This window comes from Harmonia axyridis, chromosome 7, assembly GCF_914767665.1.
Source record: "Harmonia axyridis chromosome 7, icHarAxyr1.1, whole genome shotgun sequence".
Classification (NCBI taxonomy): domain Eukaryota; kingdom Metazoa; phylum Arthropoda; class Insecta; order Coleoptera; family Coccinellidae; genus Harmonia; species Harmonia axyridis.
This window is the reverse complement of record NC_059507.1, coordinates 30,731,519-30,754,692: the sequence shown is the minus strand read 5'-3', so window position 1 is coordinate 30,754,692 and position 23,174 is coordinate 30,731,519. Positions and strand designations below refer to the sequence as shown.

The window sequence follows — 23,174 nt, the reverse complement described above, 5'->3', positions numbered from 1 at the left end:
TTTAACGTAAAACTCTGTTTTTCTATTGTGGGATAGTTCTGTTCCAAGGAATATCTAAGAAAATAATATGCCCTACATAGACAACATATCAAATAGCTTTGATAGTTGTCAAAATATGTTGATATTGGAGGTTACTAATTTTGATATTTAATTTATTGTTCAGCAAGAACCATGAAAAGGTGTAGGACTAACTCATATAAAAATATAGTTCCTATAACTTTTATTGCAATTGGCTCCTATTTACAAAGATACAAATACTGATTTTGAATATGTCCTGGTGGGTATCAAGCAAATTTTGTCTTAGAATATAAATTAGGTGAATTATTGTTTCTGCATTTGAAGAATGCTTCTTATTGTTCCTGATAATTTGTTGCAATAAATTTGTATTGATTTCTAGATCACTCAAAATTTTCTCTAGTCACATCTGATAAAAAAAAAAATTAATTTAATTAAACAGTTCGCCAATAGATAGAAGTGGATTTAATTTAAGATACTGGATCTTCCTTTAAATTTATCAATAGGAAAAATAAATTAGAAACCTGAGGCATACTGGTGGGAAATAGATCGAAAAAATAATCTATTTCAAGTATTTGGAAGAAACCTATCTGAAAATTTTTGATAAGTAGAACCCACCTATAATTCGAAAATTTTCACTCATTTGTATTAAAGCATCGGCATCAGATTATGACATAGAAATTAAAATAAACTGTTTCAACAACATTAAATTCTGTCCCATATCTAATTATTTATAAAGTAATTTGAATAATCAATTAAATCATATCGAATAAAGACCTCTATTTTATATATCTAGAAATAATTGTATTTCCATTTCCTTCTTAACTGGAAAATGGTACTTTTTAAGTTACTAGGCATATTGAATTTATAAGAGCTAGAATTGAAACTTTTTCGAATTATCGATTGAAAGAAATCTTGCTTGTTCCATTGATAAAAAACCTCCACTTCTTTACCTATATCCATATTTTTATAGGTTTTACAATTCATTTGATTTGTTTTGGAGAGTATGCTTTTATTTGACATAATATATTCATTTTTTTTATTGGAGTTAATATTTTATGTTGTGATTCCACTCGGTTCGATACACTGTTGTTAAAATTCCATAAATTTTCTATGATGATTCTTTGAATTCATTTTGTTTCTTTAATTAATTTTTTTTTCTATTTTGAATGTAACCAATTATCTCAAATAATTTATAATTTTTCCCAAGATAATTTCATAGGAAAGCAAACTAATTCTACAATGAATTCTGTGATTTTACATTTTTTTCCAATTTCAAAGTTGACTTCTGTAAGACTACTCTAGTTGGTAGAAATCCTATTCCGAAAAATATCAGATATATGAAACTACAATCACTTTCCCGTGATTTTAGAAGGATTTCTAATACATTGATTATAAAATTTAAATCATTGTCAAGGGTCATAAATAATCCGTGATTTTCACTGTTATTCCATTTAGTTTTTTCAGACCTATATGTATATATTCTTGAGTAGGTAGAAATTTACAAAATTTTTAGATCAATTCTCCAAAAATCTTTTTCTAAACCAGTCACGTTGTCAGGTTTTTTTGCTCTTTATCTATTCATGTTACATGCTATTTTTACATTTTACAAGTTCTGAATGGATTATTTCATTATTTTTTCTCACATCTAAATCTTTTGAACTTTAGGAAATAAATATTAGGAAGGAAATATAACAAAATCTGATGTTATTCATTCCTACTCTGTCGGAATTTCATATTTTTTTGTAATCTACAATTTTTTTGTTTTAATCTCCAATTTCTAAAAATAACTAGTTACATATCCGGCAGCAACTTCGGTACTAATTTCTCGAAAAAATTGTTGTGAGAGTATTCTAATATTTTGCTTGAATTTGGATTCGAATACCTATTGATAATAGTTTTTGAACAAATATATTTCATTTCTCAAATGTGAATCTTTTTCAAATTATCGTATCTAATTTATCGAATATTTTGAATAAGTATCTATTCAATTAAAATTTTGAAGTATTAGGTATTTATATGTCCAATAGGAAACAGAATAGTAGATACCTTAAAAATTTAAAAGAGTCATTCATTATAAAAAATATAGGTGAAAACGTTTATTATCTATTAACTAAAATTTAATTTTCGAAAAATATTATTTTAATATGAAAACAATAAATCTGCAAGTTCATTTAATTGAAGAGTGAATTAAATGATGTACACTTCATTGGTTAGGATGTTATTTGTATAAAAATACAAAATTCTCGAAATATGTTTGTCAGTCCTTATGCTAATTCATTTATTCGTAATTCGTATTAGTATCTACTACTATTACCTTTTTTTTCTAGAATTATTTTTGTATTTTGTTCATTTCTGGACAAGATTTATCAAATGCAATTTTATTAAATTAGTTATAATTCAATATTTGAACGGGTAAGGTATGTAAAACATATTTAGGAATGACAACATTTTATAACATTAATCTTGAAAATATTTTTAATTTTGATCACAGAAAATTTTTAGTTCAGAATCTTAAAAAAATAATTATCAGGAATCTACAGTAAGAATTCTTTTTAAAATAGTAATAGATACTTTTATAAGAATGATTTCTAATCCAACCATAGATCGAAGATTAGTTATCAAAATAACAAATTAATTAGGTATCTAGATATCTATCTAGAATCTAGGTACCTTGAAAAAAAAAATAGTAATATTACCTACAAAGAACAGTCTTGATCCGTCGTCTATTTGATGGAGAGCGAATTTAAGAAATTTATAGTAATAGTTTCACATTCAAATTTTCAAGGTTTAATTTTATAATCCTTGTTTCTTCTTAGTTCCTCAAATTCGAGAACTTATTATTTTCGAGAAGATACTAAGGACTCAATTTTATTAGTTCAAATAAAACTTAATAGGTTTTTACAGGAAATTTACAGTGGCAATTTCAAATCTAAATGGAGCACTGTTCATGCCTTCCAACCTAGAGTATCACCTCCGAGAAAATTGAACCAATCGATCCCAAAAGCGGAAAAACAAAATTTCTGTAGGAGTTCAAGTGTCGAGATTGCTCATGAAATCCTCGAGGGGGTATATCACCTGTGCACCGAGGGGCGGCGAAACAGAACATGGAACTCGGGCGGGGGCAAGATTTCTGCATTAATCTCTCCCTTTCGGCGAAAAACTACCCGACAGTCGCAGTGAGACAAAGAGATGTTTTCAGATCCGAATAAAAAAAAAAAAAAGAAACGGGCCCGCACACCTAGCGCGTATTGATTCCAGCGACAGCTCGGTGACATTCTTTATCAATACGTCACAGCTCATATTTCAAGTTCTCTCGCATCCGCCCTCGGAGTTACAAAGAAACTAAGTTCTTTCGGTAGCGCGGGGTGGGAGAGAGCGTTGATTGTTTCGGAGGGGAACCAATCGAAAGGCGGGGCGCAACCTCGCCGACCAATAGACGGAGCTAAGGTTGCGACCGGATTGAGACCGCCTTTCGGCACTTGCAGACGTTTTTCCAAATGTTTTTATTTATTACATTTGTATCCGTCGAGTGTACCGGTCGGCTCATCTGGAGTGTACCGCGTTGCGCGCTCATTGTACACTGCCCCGCCCGCGCCAGAGACAAACAAACAGTTGCAAGTTCACTGTTGCGACATATCTGGTTGTGCTTAGGTGATGGACTTTAGTTCCGTGTAAGTTCAGGTGTTTCGCGTGTGATATGCTTATGATGGACAGTAACGCCATGGACTCTGCCAGTGATCACAGTAGCCATGCGTCTTCAGCTTCACCAGTGGTCGCTATTAAACCGTCGCCTTCGCCGCCACACAACAATAATAACCTCAATATGTCGAATAACCACAACCAAATGCACAGTCCTAGACAGGCCAGTCCTTTAGGTCCTCCGATGACTATGGGACACAACCTAAGTCCGCCGCCTGTTTCTTCGGCTAGTTTGGCCAGAGGTATGAGTCTTAGTCAGTTTCATCCTCCAGGACTCGGACTTCTGAATTCTCTGGGGGCCGTGTTGCACAATCCTTTGGATCTTATGGCGGCTCATCATGGACCTCCGAGGTCCTACAACAGTCCTCCGCCGATCTCAACATCTGATCCTACGGCGAATGAGTGTAAATTGGTAGATTATAGAGGTCAAAAGGTAGCTGCCTTCATCATAGCCGGTGATACAATGCTCTGCCTGCCCCAGGCCTTCGAACTGTTCCTCAAACACCTCGTTGGTGGTTTACACACTGTTTACACCAAGCTAAAGCGTTTGGACATTGTACCCTTAGTTTGTAACGTCGAGCAGGTTAGGATTCTCAGAGGTTTGGGAGCCATACAGCCTGGAGTGAACAGATGCAAGCTGTTGTCCTGCAAGGACTTCGACACGTTGTTCAAAGACTGCACCACGGCCAGGTACGTGTTTGGAAATATTCATCTTCATTGTAGATTTAGCGATTTTCGCTCTTTATCGCTTGTAATAGTTGTAATTTAGTTGTTTTCGATTATCTGCCATCAAAATCATGAAAGTTACTCTATATGAAGAATTTACGCAACGTTTCGTATTTCCTACATTCTTTTAGGATCAGTTGGGTATGTGAGTCCTAATATTTATCTTGTATAGTCTTCAATAATTCCCATTAATTCTTAATCTCTTATTTCTATTTCTGATACATGACTCACTTCGCATATACTTATTAAATATTCTTCGATTTAATTCTAAATTGAGAAACGCTTTTGTTTTCTCTGAAGCTTATTCAGTCGTTGTTATTCTTTGATCTACTTCTTTTCCTGAATCTGGATTAGCTTTTCTTATGTCTTATTATCGTGAAGCGTTCTTTCGAATTGTAATTTTCATTTTAATATTTTTTCTTTGAACTATAATTCCTTCTTCTTTTATATTATCTAGAGAAATTTGAAGAATATCGAAAGAATGAATTTAAATTAGTTTAGATATTTCAATAATTCGTATCCCATTCGTTCTCCGCAATAAGATATCCGAAAATACATTGCATACGTAATGGTAATAATATCTTCAGCGAAAAATCGAAGTCCTTCCTCAACTGGACCGAAAACAAAGCCTTCATTGCATCGAGGGTGGATGCCAGAAGAACCCTTTAATCTTCCCTTACACCCTCTCTTACTCACATAACGTTTACATCTGTAGAATTCCTTAAATAATAGAGTATCTACGATTGCAATTTCGGTAACCCTTGGTTAAGGCATCCGAAGCAGACAATCGCTTATGATATATGCAGTGTATAAATACTAACTGGGGCATCAAACCCTCCGCCAGCATCCGATATAATTATAAAGGCAATAAAACAAGGGGAAATAAATGGAAAAAGATCCCCTGCCTCACTTATCTGGGATGCACGTTGCAGAGGCTGTTGATTCAATATTAACATGCTGTTTCCGACGACGGTGTCCATATTCAGGAAGGCTTATCGTATGGCGGGTTTAGATTCGATGGCTCCGAAACCGATGGATCGATTTTGTTAGGTCCGTTGCTGCAGATTCGTGTATTTTATAATACTGGAAACGATAAGCACGGTTTTGGTTGCATTTGAAGAACTTCACATCTACTATGTCTGTATACTTACCTATTAAGTACATATAGGTACTCTTAGAAATACCCACATACTTGATATATACCTAGTAGAATGAACCAAACAATTTATTTATCTATTAACCTTTTCTTTCTTTTTCTATTTGCCAAACTCTATTTTCCCCTTGACGCTATCGTAAAGGAAAATTGTGCCAAGTAGGTATCTCCTGAAGTTCTTGAAAATGCGTTAAATTATTTTAATGACTCGATCTACCTACATATCTTGTGTTCTATATTGAGCAATATTCAGTTCTTCCTTGACATACAAGATAGTATAATCATTTTTGAACTCTGTTGCAACAGAGTTCTCTGAATAATAAAATTTATAGTTGAGAGTTGAATGTCAAATATGACATCCAGACGAGCCCTAATGTTCTCTTAGAATTAGATATTTCAATAATAAATCTTTTGGATCAATTTATAAAATTCAAATCATGGAATTGTAAGTGCCTATATGAATATATACCTAAATTTGCAATGTAAGTTGCATTGTAAAGATTTCGATAATTTTCCGGAAATTCCTTTGGTGAAAAATTGATCAAATATATTTCACATATGAAATTTTTAGTCTTGTTTATACATATGATGCCCCAAAGTTAAGCCGTCAAACATTCTGTATCGGTTTTTCAGGTTAAATAATCAAAATTTTGTTTCCTTTAAGCATGTGTCTTAATTTCCTTTGTTTTCGCGACAGAGGGAGTTAAAGTTTGCGGCAAAAATCTGTTTTTTAACAATTACCTGAAAGTCTATCGGCAGATTTTGATGAATTTTGCCGTACTCATTTGCGGTAATGAGAAGGTTCTTTAAATAGAATGAAAATATTGATTCCCGTGAAAGCTAAGATGTAAATCAGAGTGATATTTGATTTGGCGTACAAATAATTGTACGCCACTTCTTTTTTTCTATGTTTATTCTTTTTTTTATGAGATCCATACTATCGCAAATTGACATGCCAGCTTTCATCAAAATCAGTTTTTGAGTAGTGAAAAAAAATGACAAATGACAACATACCTATACACCCTGAATATCGAAAACGAAGCAAGTTATAGGATAAATGCTTGAAGGAAAAGTCTTACTAAAACTTGAGAAATCAATTCTTAACGTTCGATGGTTTAAAACTGTAGCTATATCTCCAAATTTCCTAAATTCACCGTAAATTTTTAGATGAGACTTTTATGCCATTCCGTTATTGAATATCAACAGACCTCAATGAAGTTCTTCACCAGGCACCTTTGTCGAGCTCCGGGCCTTCGATGAAAGCCTGATTGTAAATTTCTTTCGGCCGACTCCATTAAGTCAATGTAAGAGCTGGCAATAACATGGTAGACCCGCTTGCAACCCATACGTCAATCTCGTGTACATATAAAACTTAAGCACCGATCTGAGTCCGCCTTCTGCATTGTTACCAACGATAAACACTGTCGCCAACAATGCAAACGTTTTCGTCAGGCACGGTTGCCAACATTGTTAAATCGGACAGTTATGATCCTCTGGATGAAAAACAGGAGAAAAAACAAGGCTCGTGCGCTGTGGCATCTTCGGGCATAAAAAGTTAGTTTCGCTGTCAATGCTGACCTTCTCCTTGTGTACAAACGATAAATAACAATGTGATTTTCTCGAACACGCTGTAGGACTGGCCGAGAGGTCTGGTCGTTAAATGGCTAGGCGTAACTGCAGATCGTATTTGTTCAAGAATGATTTAGGCTTCATAGGGAATATATTGTTCGACTTATTTATTGTTTTTCGATTTATTTTTCTTACATTGTTGGTAGTATTGCTTTGTTGTTGTTGCTGATAGCATTGCTTTATTTTTGTTGATGCGCTGGGAGGTCCTGTTAGTGCTTCCACGGAGAAAATTTGCTTTTATTATAGAATAAGGATTCATTTTACAAATAAGTAGATATTGACCATAATGAAAAACTAAATCATATGACAAAATGAAAAAAATTTACTTGGCTCCAGTTTTGGGCGCTCATTCATTCATGCGCCCTTGAAGACCACATTATTCGGTTCAGATGATACAACCCTCTTAAAATCTGGCATGAACACTTGAGTGGTTAGGTTACAGAACCTAGTGTTGAAGTTTTCTCAAAAACTGACTATTTTCGTCATTTCTTATTAATATTGATGTTATACCAATCTTAAAACTCAAAAATTCTGATTTGACATTTCGTTGAAATATTGGTACATTTTTAACAAATTGTTGACTACCGTCGCTATCATACAGAATGAGTATGGAACGAATATTTGGAAATATATATTTACATCTCGAAAACGGATCCCGCGATTTTTATAGATTTTGTTGTGCAAGGATTTTGTGATAGGCCCGATATTTTGTTGGTATTTACATTGTTGTCAGATAATTCCTTTTTCTGGAATAATAATGAATTTTGTCATTTCAAATGGATCATCCTGCATTTTTTTGCCTTTTGAAATCCTCATAAAATACTGGATCTTTTTCATGTAATATTCTTGATATAATAATTTTGTAGCTATAGTTACATTATCATCATTTTCGCCGAAGATAAAATAATACATAGGTACATTTAAATGGCTATGATTGAATGAATTCGTTTAGTTTAAATAATCTTTAATTGGTTATTGTTGAATGTTAGAAAAATTAGGAATTTTAGATAGAATTCAGTAATGCGATCTTAATGATTATTTCAATACAAATAATGATAAATGAATAGCTATAACTCCCAAATTATGGAATTTAGGTACCTATATGGACCATTATCTACATAAAATATTCAATAAGTATTTCTTAAGGATTTCAGAAGGTAAAAAAAAAACAGAGTGATCCATTTGAAATAATACAATTCATTATTTTTCTGGAAAAAGAGGAGAAAAATGTAAATACCTACCTCCATAATATTGGCCATATATAAAGATCCTTGCACATCAAAATTTATATAAAAATCGTGCCATCTGTTTTCGGGATAAATGAGGCGTTTCATATTTAAAGTTCACTCTGTATAACATAAGATAAGAGTATCTAAAGAAATGAAAAGTACGCGTTGAGATTTTTTTTTACGGAAAGAAGACATGAGTGAGTTTTTGTCACAATTGAACGAGGAAATCAAAAATGATTTTCAGTTGGAAATATCTCAATGGCGTATAAATTTTTTTTTTAGAGATCATTACCTGTATTCGCGTCAAGGAAGAACATACAATCATCAATTGCATGTCAATGAATGCGCAATAACTACCTCTTGAAACTCACCTAATTTCATTTGAATAACTCGACCACTTTCAATGTCAGTTTTTAAAAAAAATACTTCAACACCGTATAATCTCGAAATACAAAGGATTAACGAACAAAAGTTACATATCAAACTATTATAATTTCTTCATGCAGAATCACCCCCTAAACTAACACCCTGTATAGTATGAAGTTAGATTAGGTTAGGTTAGGACGGTCGAAACCCGCTTAAAATTGCAATAAAATAATGATATATCATCCGCAAAAATATATATCAATTTATATTCTCGATTCAAGAATTTGGTAAAAAAATATCGGCATAAAGCACGCCGAAGAGGTCGAATAAAAAGCCACGGGCCTAGAGGCATCTAACAGTCCACCGAGAGGGACGGAACGGCGCCAAAATATCGATAAATTATGACGGTTGCTCTTGGAATTGTTGGAGGAATGATAAGTCCAACTGCGACCTGACAGAACCTATTAACGCTTGGGTTATAATAAAACCAGATACATCTCGAAGATCAAGATCTGGGTTCCCGGCGAGAGGCTGCTTTATCCTCGCTTTATGCGGCTACCGATCGGTCCAATACAAATATTAACACTATTGTGCTCGGATATATTGGGTATTATTCCGACGATTGCTTCCAACTGGGCGTCATTTGTATCTATAGATGAAAAAATTCGACTCGCATCAGATAGGGTCATTAGTCAACGGCTAAAGAGGCATATACGGTTTTTCTATCGATTATCATTCCAAATATATTCAAGCTGAATTTTGTGAGGATTGTATTTTTGAGCGCTTTGTCACAATATTTGTAATTTTCGAATTTTGAGTCGGTAATAGTCTTAGACGATAGAATTCGACTCACTGCTGACGAATCCGTCCTCGAATTCGATTCAGCGTGTGCGGCTGGTCATATATAATATTTCATACAATAAGTTAAGGGCCCAACCACAAAACACATTTTTTCTTAAAATTTGACTTTATTCCTCAACATTTGTTCCCTTCAAGAGTGACATGTACTCCAACGTTTCTCTGATTTTTCAATACCTTTTCTATAGTAAAGTTCGTTTTTGCTTTCGAAATAGGCTTCATCATCGGCAATACTTTCTTCATTAAAGCCAAATTTCTTTTTCTGGCGGCATCATTCATTTGAACGTATGATACAAGAGTAGAGATAAAAACCTCAGCAAAAACAATCCCCGTAAAGGTGTAGTCATTGGTTTGTGCTCGGGTTTGTGTATTTGTTTACAGAATAAGCTGACCTTTTTATAATGAAGGACCTTCTCTTCATCCAAACAAAATCCTCTCCATCTTTCCTCTTCACCAAAAGTTGATGGTATATGTTATAATTAAATTTGAAATAAAAAAAGAAAGCAACCAGAAAGAAGTAAAAAATGCAATAGTTTCCATTATATCGATTTAAAGTTAGCGACCCATTCTAAAAAAAAATCTGAAACTGAATGGATAGCTTGGAAACCACCATGAAATTTATAAATTGGAAAAGTATTCACCAAGTGGTCAATGGTTCTTTCTACACCACACTCACATAGTGGGCTTTCAATAGAATGTCATTTGAAGAGCATACTATTCCAACAACCATGATCTGTCCTAAGTCGAATTAAAATACACCAAATTTTCCTAGGAAGATTGAAACCTAGAACTTTCTCTGAAGAATCAACGATTAGACCTTTGTTAAAGGCATTACAAGAACTCCATTCCGAACTCCAAATATCCTTGTCACTTTCATTAGATTGAAGGAAGGTATTAATCCATAAAGGTTTGCGTGACTTTAATCTAGCAATTCTAGTATCTGGGTGGTAAGATAGAATTGAAAATAAGTTCGGGTAGAAATGAAATTCATCCCAAGATTTCTTGACTGGAACCTGTCTAAGAATATGAGGAGGAACTATAAGTGATAGCCCTGGTAACCAATGTAAAAGTGTAGATCTTATAGTTCCACTGATAATTCTCATAGAAACGTTTTGAGAGTTTTCACATGTAACCATTTCTTAATTTCGAAATTCGAAATAATGAAATGTTTTAAAAATGCACCAAAATATACTTCCAGTAGCTGAGAATTTCCACCACGTGACCACCTCATAGATATTTTTTCGTCTTTCATCTCCAACTAGGCTCACTTACCATAGCGATTGCATGGAGGACGCTCTTGATGTTTGAATATTTCATCCATTTTCAGCGAGAGCAATCAAGGCCTACCAGCATCAACATATTATATTTTTGTCAGAATTCAAATGGGTTTTTGTAGCAGTTACGAGGTTCGGCTTTTGTGGGATGAGATTAACTCTTTTCATCTTCCCCACATGTCCAGTTATTATGCTTTTCTTAGGTATTAGCGTAGCAGAAGGGGTGTACGTATGTTTTAAAATTAATTGCATACCTCTTAGTGGACGGGATTGCGTTCATTTATCCTTTATTCATGTGAGCGGAGAATGATTTTTTTTCCAGGTATATACGCTGAACGCTTGTAACCGTTGTAACTCCTCAGTCTATACAGCCGTGCGGACGAGAATGGTTTCTGGTTAATTAATTAATGATGAATGAGTCCAGAAAATTGTTCCATTACGCAGGAGAGATTACCATCATATCGTATCACTTAATGAAAAATGTTCGCAACAGTGCCTAACTTCATTGTCTTGAACTTGAAAGCAACCATCTTCAATTTACTATACTATACTCCTATCGATTCCTCTTTGAAATCGTGCTTTTAACTATAATGAGATGCTCATGATCGTTTCATACTAATTATTTGAATTTCACTTCCACTCGTTTTCTTCTCTTTCTCTGAAAAAGTGTGTTTGAGTGGGAAACATTAAATTTTCTCGAACAAAAAAATACAGGTCCCTGATTTATCTTTCTTTTTTACTTTTCGAGCGCTCGTTCTCTGGGCAGGAATGAACTCACTAATGGGTAAAATTTAAGTAGGATTTTTGTGACAATGGCTGTTCGAAATTTTGTTTTACTGATAATTTATAAACTATTTCATTAAAATTGGCACGTTAACTCAATGGTTATGTCACAATTTCAGTATTTGAGCATAAGTTTGAGAAAATATTTGATGTAAATAACTTTTCATTATATGACAAAAATGGTTGAAAAAAGAGTATCAAAATTTCTATCATTCAAGAAAACATCAAACCTCGAGATAATAACTAATGAAATATGAGATTGTGACCCTCAGTAGGTTTTTCGTCGTGGTCAAAATAGTCCGCAAAACCCCGTATACTCAAAAACCGCAAGGAAAATCGAAAATTTGGAAGTTTTCCTGGGGCTTCGAGACGATTTCGAGGGGGGTCTTATTCTTGTCATTTTTGCTCTAGATGGTCCCGTTTAGGATGTGATTTTGTATACCTACATACCCGCATTCTTAGATGAAGGGCTTTATCTATATTCGCAAAAAATGACGAACGGCTGTATCTTTATTAGATGGCACAAGCGTGTTTATATATCATCGACTCGCTCTGCTCGCCGAAAGGGCTCCGCCCCTTGGACCCCGTTTGAACGAATGAAATATTCATTAAAACAATGTTCGGTTTATTATTTGATCGGTTGGACTTTGTATGTATTACATTGAACCAAAAGTGTTAATAAATTCAATGAAAAAGTTCATTGCATTGGTGAATTCAGTGAAAATTTTTCAATCGATGAATAGAGATTTTAATACATTGAAAAGTGTTTACCATATTGATGATTTTTGTCATTGTAACAAGGATTCATGAAATCAATGAAAAGAGGCAAAGGTTAAGCAATGACATTTCACTATATTGATGAAAAACTACATTGTATCATTGAGATCAAGTTGATGATTGGCATTCTTTAATGCAATGAACAATCTTCTTTCAATGTATAAAAAAAACTGAGTTATTATCGTTAAAGCATCAAAGATGTGGAAAACAGATGTAATAGTAGACATCAGACATTTTTGGACAATTATTCGACTGTATGTAATAGTGTGCCTCATACAAACCTTCTAATGTACCCTTGCAAACCGCAGAAGTGAATTTAACAGTATTTTGATATGATAACTGATTTATGTATATATTATGATGTCATTGTTGTTGGTTAGTTTATTTAAATGACAGGTGCTGATGATACGATCCTTCTGAAATTTGGCATGAACATTCTAGCGATTATTTAATAGATACTTAGGTACAAACAGAATTTCAATCTATTTGGATCAAGGAAATATTACATTTCGAAAAACATCGATAAATTCCCGACGTAGAATTCAAAGACATGACTTAATTACAAATGATCCGGTCGCATCAGATCCAGATTAAATAAACGGCAGAAGGCCATTTTCGCGATGAACAGCGAATTAACCAGGCGTCAGGGAGGAAAACAATAGCTGTGAAAAGAGGCATTTAACCGGGAACGGCTCTCTAAACCGGCACAATTCCCACAGTTGGCGGTGGCGGCAAACCGGGGGCATACAAATGCGAATCGAGGAAATAGTCATTGTGCCCCGACAGATTTATCTCCCGAATCCACAGGTTGCAGCCAATTCCAGCCAAACAGTCTGGCGGTGATCCTTGGGGACCCCCGTTTCTCTTTCTGCTGAATGAAATTCGGGTTTCTCTCTCTCGGCACGCGCACGTTTCCGTTTCCATTCCCGATGCCGTCTGTTTTGCCGTTTGCTTCACTCCCACGTCCCCGACCCTGCATTTCATTCATTCCCGAGTTCATTGATAGAAACGTTCATTCAGTTGATGTTAGCGTCGTTATCTGTTTTCTCTTGCGGAAATTCTCCCGCTTATTTTATAATAATAATATATGTTTTTCTCCGATTGACAGCAAATATTGATTTGCAGATACATATCAATCAGCTAAGTATTACTTTTCCTGCCTAGGTGCAAAGTTATTATTCCAAATGCGAATAAAACATTCGACATTTTCTGACAATCAATATTTTTTGCCACCTTCCTTATTTATGGAGGAGTTAATACTTCTAAGTCGCTATCACTGCCCATAATATAAATATGTCTGATATTTCTCCAAAGAACTGTCAGATATTCCATAAGTTGTCAAACTATTCGGCAACCAACTATTCTAACAATTGCGATTTCTATCAAATTCCGTTTTAATTTATCACTACAGAAAAAATAAAAAGATTGTGGGAATTAGAATAATTTACGAATAGAATATCCTACAAATATCATTATAACCAATCGAAGAAAAAATTATATATTTAACTCGGCAGCAAAGTAGATTGAATGCCTTGGCTGAATTCCTAGCTTCGCTATGCTCAGCCGTGCTCAGCTATTTAGATTCAGCCGCGGCAGTCAATCTAACACTTTGCTTCCTAGTAAAACAAATCCCCAAGTCCATTAAAGAAAGAAAAGAAGAAAATAAACATTGCAAACACAATTCATTATGGTATCCAAAGATGCATAAAAGGCATTTGATCCAGATACTGAGGGTTTGTTCTACCTCTCTTTTTCTTTTCTCGGAATTGTTTAACATATTTAGCGATAGTAACGGGATAGGAATAAGAAAAACAGGATAGATTTTCCGTTATACCATTTGGTTCTGATCCTCAAGTTTCAAAATACTTGCCGACACTCAGGCTGGAATCAAAGCATTTAGCTCACATTATATAATCAGTTTTAAGATGGTATTGGACTGCCAAGTGTGGCAGGAGGAAGAAATTCTGGATCATCTGGTGAAGGAATGCCTCCCATTGCTAGCCAACTCAAAAAATGAGGAAGTGGCTAAAAATTATTTGTTTTACTAGGCAGCAAAGTAGTAGATTGACTGCCAAGGCTGATAGTTCATAGCCGAGCGTAGCGAGGCTAGGAATTCAGCCAAGGCCAGGCAATCTACATTGCTGCCGAGTTAAAAACATAACTTTTTTCTTCGATTTTTCATAATGATACATGTAGGATATTGTATTTGCAAATTATTACAATTCCCACAATCTTTTTATTTTTCCTGTAGTCATAAATTGAAACTAAATTTGATAGAAATCGCAATTGTTGGAACGGTTGGTTGCTATGGAAATGCATATGTCCATGATAATTATAGTTCGACAACTTATGAAATAATTGACAGTTTTTTGGAAAAATATCGAATATATTTATATTATGGAGAGTGATAGCGTACTTACTCCTCGAGAAATAAGGAAGGTGGCAAAAAATAATGATTTTCAGAAAATGTCGAATGTTTTATTCGCATTGAGAATAATCACTTTGCTGCCTAGGCAGGAAAAATTATACTTTGATGATTGATATGTGTCTGCAAAGTCAATAATTGATGTCAATCGGAGAAAAACATTTTTTCGGTATAAATTGACTTATTGTTGAATTTCCAACTAGATTTTATTTGTGATATAATTTTGAATGTCAGTTCAGAATCTAAAGTTAAACTTGACTTTTTGTACGACAGTGAAAGGTAACATGAAAGACCATCTTTAAATGACATCTAACTTTTGGTTTTTCATAATAAACCGTTCGATCATAAAAGCAATTCTATAACGTCCCCTGAAATTTTGGGGCTTCCTTATTTGATTGTAAATAGATTCATCTGTTGAACTTTTAAGCTTGGTTTTGCAATTTTGTCGTAGGATGATTCTCACGTTTCTCTTGTTAAAGAGCCCAAAAATTGGATTGCGAAATAAAAGTTCACGTCGTAAAATTAACTCTAATGAAGGTAAAACGGAAGAATGGCGATATTATCACCACTGAAAAAAACTTGTCAACACTACTGATTAATAGTGACATCGTTAGCATTAGAGGAAATAACTGCTGTAAGATGTTATCTCCGAGTAATAGCCATGAACAAACTCTTAAATGTCCCATCGATTAACATAAACTCCGTAACGGTTCTGCCATGGATATATCTGGCAGCCCCGTTCAGTCCGCAGCTTATTAAAAACAAATTAGCGATACCACTCAAGACATCGGTATATAGAGGGGTTGATGCGTCCGAGGTAGCGTTCTTCATCATCTTTTCATTAACATAAACGGAAAACATTAAAATTGTATTAAAACGGCCGTATCGCAGTGGCAGATGTTGCCGACGTGGATTTGCGGTCTGAACAAAAACCTAAAAACCACGGGTAGCACGCTCAACGACCTCGTTTTTGTGAAACAGTGAAACAGCCTTTAAAAAACCGAAATCATTTTTCGTGCGCAATGAGCCGAAACATATTCTACGGAGCTATGAATCTGGTGAAAAGGCTTTGTATACCGGGCAATATAATCGGATGGTGCATACAAAGAGATGCTACTGTATAACTGTCTGTATGGTTGGGCTCCCTGGCGTAAATATCTGTTACCCCCGCTGAACCCCTAGTTATTATTTTAATCTCGTTGCGTCGTGTGTATTTATTTGCCTGCGATAATAACCTCCAGTATCATTTCTCATGGATCGAAGCACGCGCTTTCAGGAGGCGGTCATTTTGGTATTTTTTCCATTCTTTCCCTTGGCTTGGGTTAGTATGATGATTGAGAAAAATTCGGCTGTGTTATTTCTATTCGTTGCGCCTCCAGTCACTTAGGGATAGCGTAGACTTGATGTTTTTGAGAGGGTTATTGATTTTGAGTTGTCCGACTTGGTATATACCATCTGCAGACAGTATTTTATTATAAAATTGCTGTTAGAACTTCCTACTGAAGTCTTTGAAAAGGGCACCTAAATCAGAAGAATAAATTATGCGCTTTATTTATTTATTTATTTCAATTCAAATTTATTTCAATTCAAATACTTCGTTTCTATCTTACAAGTAGCCAACTTTAAGAGGGATTACCACCACGTAGTTTTCTCGTATCAGTCAAACTTGGTACTCCTTCTGATGCTCCAGCGTTGACCAAACTTTGTACGGTTACGAAGTTGTAATTCGCTTCATCTTCTTTATTTTTTCGAAGCAAATAAGTAGAAGCAGCACTGTACGATGACTTTCACGAAATTATAATTGAACCTCTTTTGTAATGATTTTTGGTGAATTTTTTTTCACGAATATTTTAAAAATATATCAGCGCTTTGTGCAAAGTACATATCAACAATTTTTCTGCGAAAACGGAAAGTTATCAATTTAGTTTTTGTTTTTTTATTCGCAAACTGAAAATATTTATTTTCTTCAATGTAGATGATTGTTTAAGGAAATTATATGAAAACCCCAGAAAAATCGGTGTTTTGTATGATAAGAAGAAATGTCTCTAATTTCGTTTTGAACTGAGTAACCATGTGGAGGTGTTCCTTCTTAACAGTGGCTTTTTATTCAGGATAGTTGTGTCTTTCCTGAATGAAAAGAAGATATTTTGATCAGTAATCTCTTGATAATACATACCTTGAATTGATTGGTTAGAAATTATAACTTTCTTTTTCATACCAATCCATATTACGAGTAAAGGCAACAATAAACTAATAAAGCACGAAAGAAAAAAACCCAGTTTTCTAAGGTTAGGTTAGGTTAGATGTTAGATCGTATTATAATTTTTCAAGAATGGCAGGCTGTCATTGGCTATAATAATTCAAACTTATGAATTCTCGACACTAATGATTATTATATTATTCAAGATGTAGAATGGGACAAAATCGATTGTTTTTGATGAAAGATGTTGTGTTGAAATTCCCACTCTTTGTACCAAATACATACCTTCATGACTAGTTGTGTTGGTACATACTTCATATTTACTTCATATTACACTTCCCAACACAAATTGTGATATCTCAAATGAATGTTTTTTGTGACTTCTTAAGAAGTGGGAAATCGAGCATAAAATCAAAGTGGTGAATACTGAATTTCAAGAAGTCATGTAACAGTTTTTCACTTGCCAAAAGAACTCAATATTAATTTACACAGTTGCCAGACATCTGAAAATATCCTTCAAGAATCGAAACAATGAAGTGTATCAAGAAAAAAAAAGAATAACCTATAATTCCCATTCCATTTCCTTTTTTTGAAGATCAACACATCACTTTCGTCTCGTTTTGAATTCAATGATGTTAGATGAGATCTGAGATGATACCTAACCTTACCTAACCATCAAAAATTATTGTTAGCTTTACTCTTCTACTCCTCTCCTCTACTGCATGGAGGTTGATTAAAGCTCGCAACCCACGTCAGGAATCCGAATCTACCTTTATTTCCGAGAAACTGCTCCCAAAAATAATGCACAATTTGGCATCGAGAAACAGATGCCATCATTAACTTATGCAAGTTGCGTGTGCTGCGTTCGCATGTCACGATCGAAGCCTAACAAGTCTAGTCCTTATGCAAATCAGTCGTAAGGTCATTCTGAAGCCGGCACGCGATCCTCAATCAACGAAACTACAAACGTTTTGTTTGATTGACACCGGATGAATACGGCTCTCGATACCTACGTTTTCAACTGTTTTTGCCAGGCGCAGATGGCTGCTAAAGGGAGCGAAACGCGAATTATCGCCCTTAAAGAAACAATATTGAAAAAAGGGACAAATACATTGTGTCAAACAGTAAGACCAGGCATTGGGAATTTGAAAATTGTTGAAATTCTTTTTGTATTTCGGTTTTGATGATCATATGTCGTCTAGTTTGTATAAGTACTGTGTCAATAGATAACATAACAATGGACGCGATCTTATGCGCCAAAGTGTTGAAAATGTTACATAATTGGCCGAAGAACAGATTTGGCAGATAAGGGTCGTGGATTTGTCCAGTACGCCCAATTTCTGGTCAAGAAAAAAAGAATCTTATTGACCAACCGTTGATATGATTTTTAGAGATTCAAGGCTTGATTTGATATTCAAGCTAAGTTTAAAATCAGGTACATTTATCAAGCTACTTGATTTTTGGCAGTTTCATGATGTGGTGTATACAACAATAAAAAAATGATGAAATGAGGAGGGAACTTGCAAAAATAGGCATCAAAGTCGCAGATTGACTGCCGCGGCTGATAGTTCATAGCCGAGCGAAGCAAGGCAAGGAATTCAGCCAAGGCAATCTATCGGAGAAAACACTTTTATTTTCGAAACTTCTTAAACTTTCTTAATATTGAGATACCTCCAAGAACTGTTTGATTATCCATTTAATTTTCTATCCAGGATCTCAAACACTCAAGGCATCTCATGGATTTTTCGCCTAATTTATTGCGGGTTTTTGTAACAGTCAGAGCAGCTCTGGAAAATTGTCTTCCATCAGGAGCTGAAGATGCTAGCGTTGATACAAATTTTTGGTGGTCATTTTATCCAAGTTTGGAAAAAAGTTTTCGTGCTTCTTCCACCATTCTAAAATATCTTAAGAAGTGTCAGCACGTGGTTGAGTCAGGAATTTGTCTATTTCATAACGCCAATCCATTTCATTTGCTCGATTCACAGAAGATTCCTTGAATGAACTTAGGAGTTCGATGTCAAAGTCATTGTATTTTACCTCTGAAAATGATTACTTTGTCTAAGCGCGCAGGAGCTTGCAGAAATATATGCCGTGCGTATCAAGCTCAAGTAATATCAAGTAGCTTCATATCAAGTCAAGTTCAAGTATGTAATTTGTCACAAGCTTAGTTTTCTAAGTCAAGTAGTTGGTTGAAATATCAAGCTACTTGATTTGATAAATCTTTATGCCGATGTACTGAAAATGTTATACATAACTCGCCGAAGCACAGATTTAGGCAGATAACGGTCATTAATTTGTCCAGGACATCTAATTTCTGCTCAAAAACTCGATAAATCTTATTGATCAACGGATTATATGTTTTTGTCAATTTTTGTCTTGGCCCAAAATTCAAACTTCCACTTTCGTTCCCTAGACGCTAGTAAAGGTACCTATACCTATAGTGTCTATATTTGGAAATACATTTCGAAATGTTTTTAACTTAGGCTCATTCGTTGATATCTATAACTGTAGCTATTACCTCTTTTACACCCATATTCGCGTATATGCCCACTGCGAATATAATATTTTATTCTTATCTCATTTCGGCGGAATTCCTAATTATTTCCAGTAGAATAAATATCAAATGTCAGTCGGTTCGTAATAAGAGAATTCACTTATATTCCCATACTGCGAGGTAACAAGGCAGAAACCAAAGCTTCTGCTACCAACTTCGCACACTCGTATCATTTCCATCTGAAACCCAGCTAGGCATAGGACTGTCGTCTAATTAGAAAGCGTCGCGATATTCAAATGTTCACTTCCTACAATGTCGGGGATAACCACAGACGAATTTATAGCAGTAGGCCGTTGCGGGTATCATTGCGTGCCTTGATATCTTATTTCAAGCCATTACCAACTCGTTCTCTTTCGCCTCGGCCGATGAATTATTATATACATTTCCACTAATGAACTAACTTTTGATCAACAGACACAAAGACGACTCGAACAAAACACCCATCCTTTTATGGATGCCATAGCACAATACTATTATTACGGAGGATTGTTTTTCTTTCTCCCCCCGTCTGTCGAAAGAGCTGTATGGCGTGGATGTTCTAGTGTTGGCCGCCGATAATAATAACGCCAGTGATTTATACCGACTCAACACCTGAGGAAAGTTTGTTTGGTTGTGTCCCGACCAAATAGGAGAGTTCGATTAGCTTGACTCAGATCACGGATAGAGCCGCATCAAAAAAACATAAATGCGGAATTGAAAAAAAAAATTCTATCGGCGTGGCGTACCAAACTTGAGAAAAGCCGCTGTTTTTAGTATGTTTGCCAGTTGGTTCCTTAAGATTTTTTTTGTTAGTTTTAAATTTCATTAGAACCTTATAATATTTGATGGACATTTTTACCATGCTCGTTGGGTTCATTCAGGAAGTGGAATTGACTATTGGTAGTAATTTATAGAGATATAGCGAACTGGATGTATGATAGTTGGGCTTTATTTCAAAAGACTTAATACATTTAAGTGGAAGTTTGTGATCTATTTAACAGGCAGTGCTGTAGAAAGTTAGTAATTAATATTTGAAATGCCATTTCCATAGCTGCGATATTTTAGGTATCCACTAACTTGTTTTTATTCAATATACTCGCTACGCTCGCCGTCCCCGTCACTATGCCAGTAGATCCTTCACTGGGTATCTGTTAAAAAATTTCATAGAACAAGTAGACTTGTAAGTCAAAATAATCCGAAACGCCCAGTATACCCGAAAACCGCGAGGAAAATCAAAGGTTTGGAAGTTTTCCTGGGGCCTCGAGACGATTTCGAGGGAGTCTTCTTCTTGTCATTTTTGCCGTTTTATTTTTATGCCGTGATTTTGTGTACCTACATACCTGGATTCTTAGAAGAAGGGCTATATCTATATGAGATGCAAAGTCAAAATAATCCGAAACACCCCGTATACTCGAAAACCGCGAGAAGAATCGAAGGTTTGGATGTTTTCCTGGGACCTCGGAACGATTTCGAGGGGGGTCTTATTGTTGTCATTTTTGCTCTAGATGGTCCCGTTTGGGCTGTGATTTTACGTTTAAAATTTGCCGAAAGTCACAAGCGTGTTTATATATCATAGACTCGCTCTGCTCGCCGAAGGGGCTCCGCCCCTTGGAACTTATATATATCTATATAAGATGTATAATATATCCAATACTTAGTCTATACTTCTACTTTTCGTTATAGCTTTCTAATCACAGCTTTATATCCACTTTTATATTTCATAAATATTTTCTTTGAACTATCACGTACACTCAGAGGAGACCTCCATTTAGTTCAATTACTAGTATCTATATATTTCATCAATGATAAGAGTTCTTATATTCGAAATTAAATCCATTACATTAATCAAATCACAATATTCACATTTCCTCACAAAGCGAAGAGTATGCCATTGACAAATGAAAGGATTTAGGTGAAATGCGAAACGAATTCGAAATAATTTAGAAAGATCACAAATTGTTCACTATCCTCTGGAGATAATTCTGGAAACGTCGGATACTTCGCTCCTATACCTTTTCAATAGATTTTCTCTAAAAGTATTCGTCTTTGCCTTCATTAGAGCCAAATTTGTTTTCTTGGTCTGTAAAAAGGGGGCAGATCTGGAGAATAAGCTATGGGTGGTCAAGCAGTTGGAAGTTCAATTCGTGAATCGGCTAGGCATGGGTCCCTTTTCTATTTTTTTCAAGAGTAAGAGAGCACACCAGTGTTTTAGATATCTCAGATATAACCCTACCTAGTAGATACCTTGAGTCATTTTGAAATTACTGCTGGTATCTCGATTAATCTTTGAATTATTCAACTGTTTTACTCGTGGTTTCGTGATACTGGAATTGAGTATATTTTGTTGATTTTCTTCATGCAGCATATACACAAAATTCACAATGAGAACCGTTACGTCATAAGTGGACGTCATGATCCCTTGGAGCCGAGCTTGAAGCGTTTTCGCGCTCAATTCAAATTACATAGATAGATAAAAGTGTCATTATTTGCTTTAAAACTTGAGTTTATTGCTGAAAAAGGTATTATTTCCAGCAATTGTACCAAAATCTGCGATCTAGTCTATAACAACCATTTGGAAAAAACGCCTGTTCAAAAATATAAGACACCAAATGGGCCTCTTACTATAATTTTATCGAATTCCCATGTACAGTTGCCGGTAGGTACGTACCCTTAATCATCTACGTTTATGACATCACCGATAAAGGACCTACTTCATAGTGGCCCTTTAAGCCTATTTCGTAGCACAACAGCGCCGTTGCAGAGAATGCTTGGATTTATCAATTAAGCGAATAGCAATGAAAGATGGGATTTGTGGTCATCCATACGGCTAATGTCAAATAGCTTCGGTTTTGCGGTCATCCAGGCCTGCCGACTCATAACTGACCCTTCGTTACCGGCCGCTCTCGACTCTATTCCCGCACATAGCCAAAAGGGTTACGCCGCCATATTCGCCACAAGGTTCACCGGAACGCACAAGTATTTGCAGTAGTTTGCGAACGAACCGTACATGTTGGGTTTATGCAATTAATTGCATATGACTATACCTATGGCGCGCGGTAAATAAAGGTCCACGGCTTACAAATTGCATCCGAACTACGGAGAGGCAGTATTGTAGTGGTCGATTTTCAATATCCGACATTCTCCATACCTTTCGTTATGGCCTTGTTTGAATAGCTATAATTAAATTTAAGTTGACTGTTATATCGGCTTGATCGAACGTATCGGTTCGTGGGTTTCGATTGGTCGATATGCTTTGTGCTTCGTTTTGTGGCTAATCTATACGTTTTGTGTGTGATGTTTTTGAGTTCTGCCGAATCTGCCGTAGCACTAATTCATTTATACAAGGTGATTCAAAATTTAGTATCAGGGGCGTGTTTTCCAGGTCAAAATAAGACTTTTTTTCCCTATAAACATGTTTCCGCAAACGCTTCGTTACGGAACTACAGAGCGTTAAAGTTCAATGATTCCTTTAGTTTTTTCTTCATAGCTCTTTCAGTTTTCGAG

The 23,174-nt window shown here is 35.2% G+C and overlaps 1 protein-coding gene across 3 annotated transcripts in view; it reads left to right on the top strand.

Annotated features, from left to right (window-relative positions):
- Positions 1-3,548: 3,548 nt before the first annotated feature.
- The window catches only part of LOC123684874 (dachshund homolog 2), a 283,084-nt gene continuing 263,458 nt past the window's right edge, over positions 3,549-23,174 (top strand). For all 3 annotated transcript variants that reach the window (XM_045624369.1, XM_045624368.1, XM_045624367.1), the window contains exon 1: positions 3,549-4,407. In XM_045624369.1, coding sequence (XP_045480325.1) covers positions 3,716-4,407 — 692 coding nt within the window. In that variant the 5' untranslated portion in view covers positions 3,549-3,715. The remainder of the gene's footprint in view (positions 4,408-23,174) is intronic.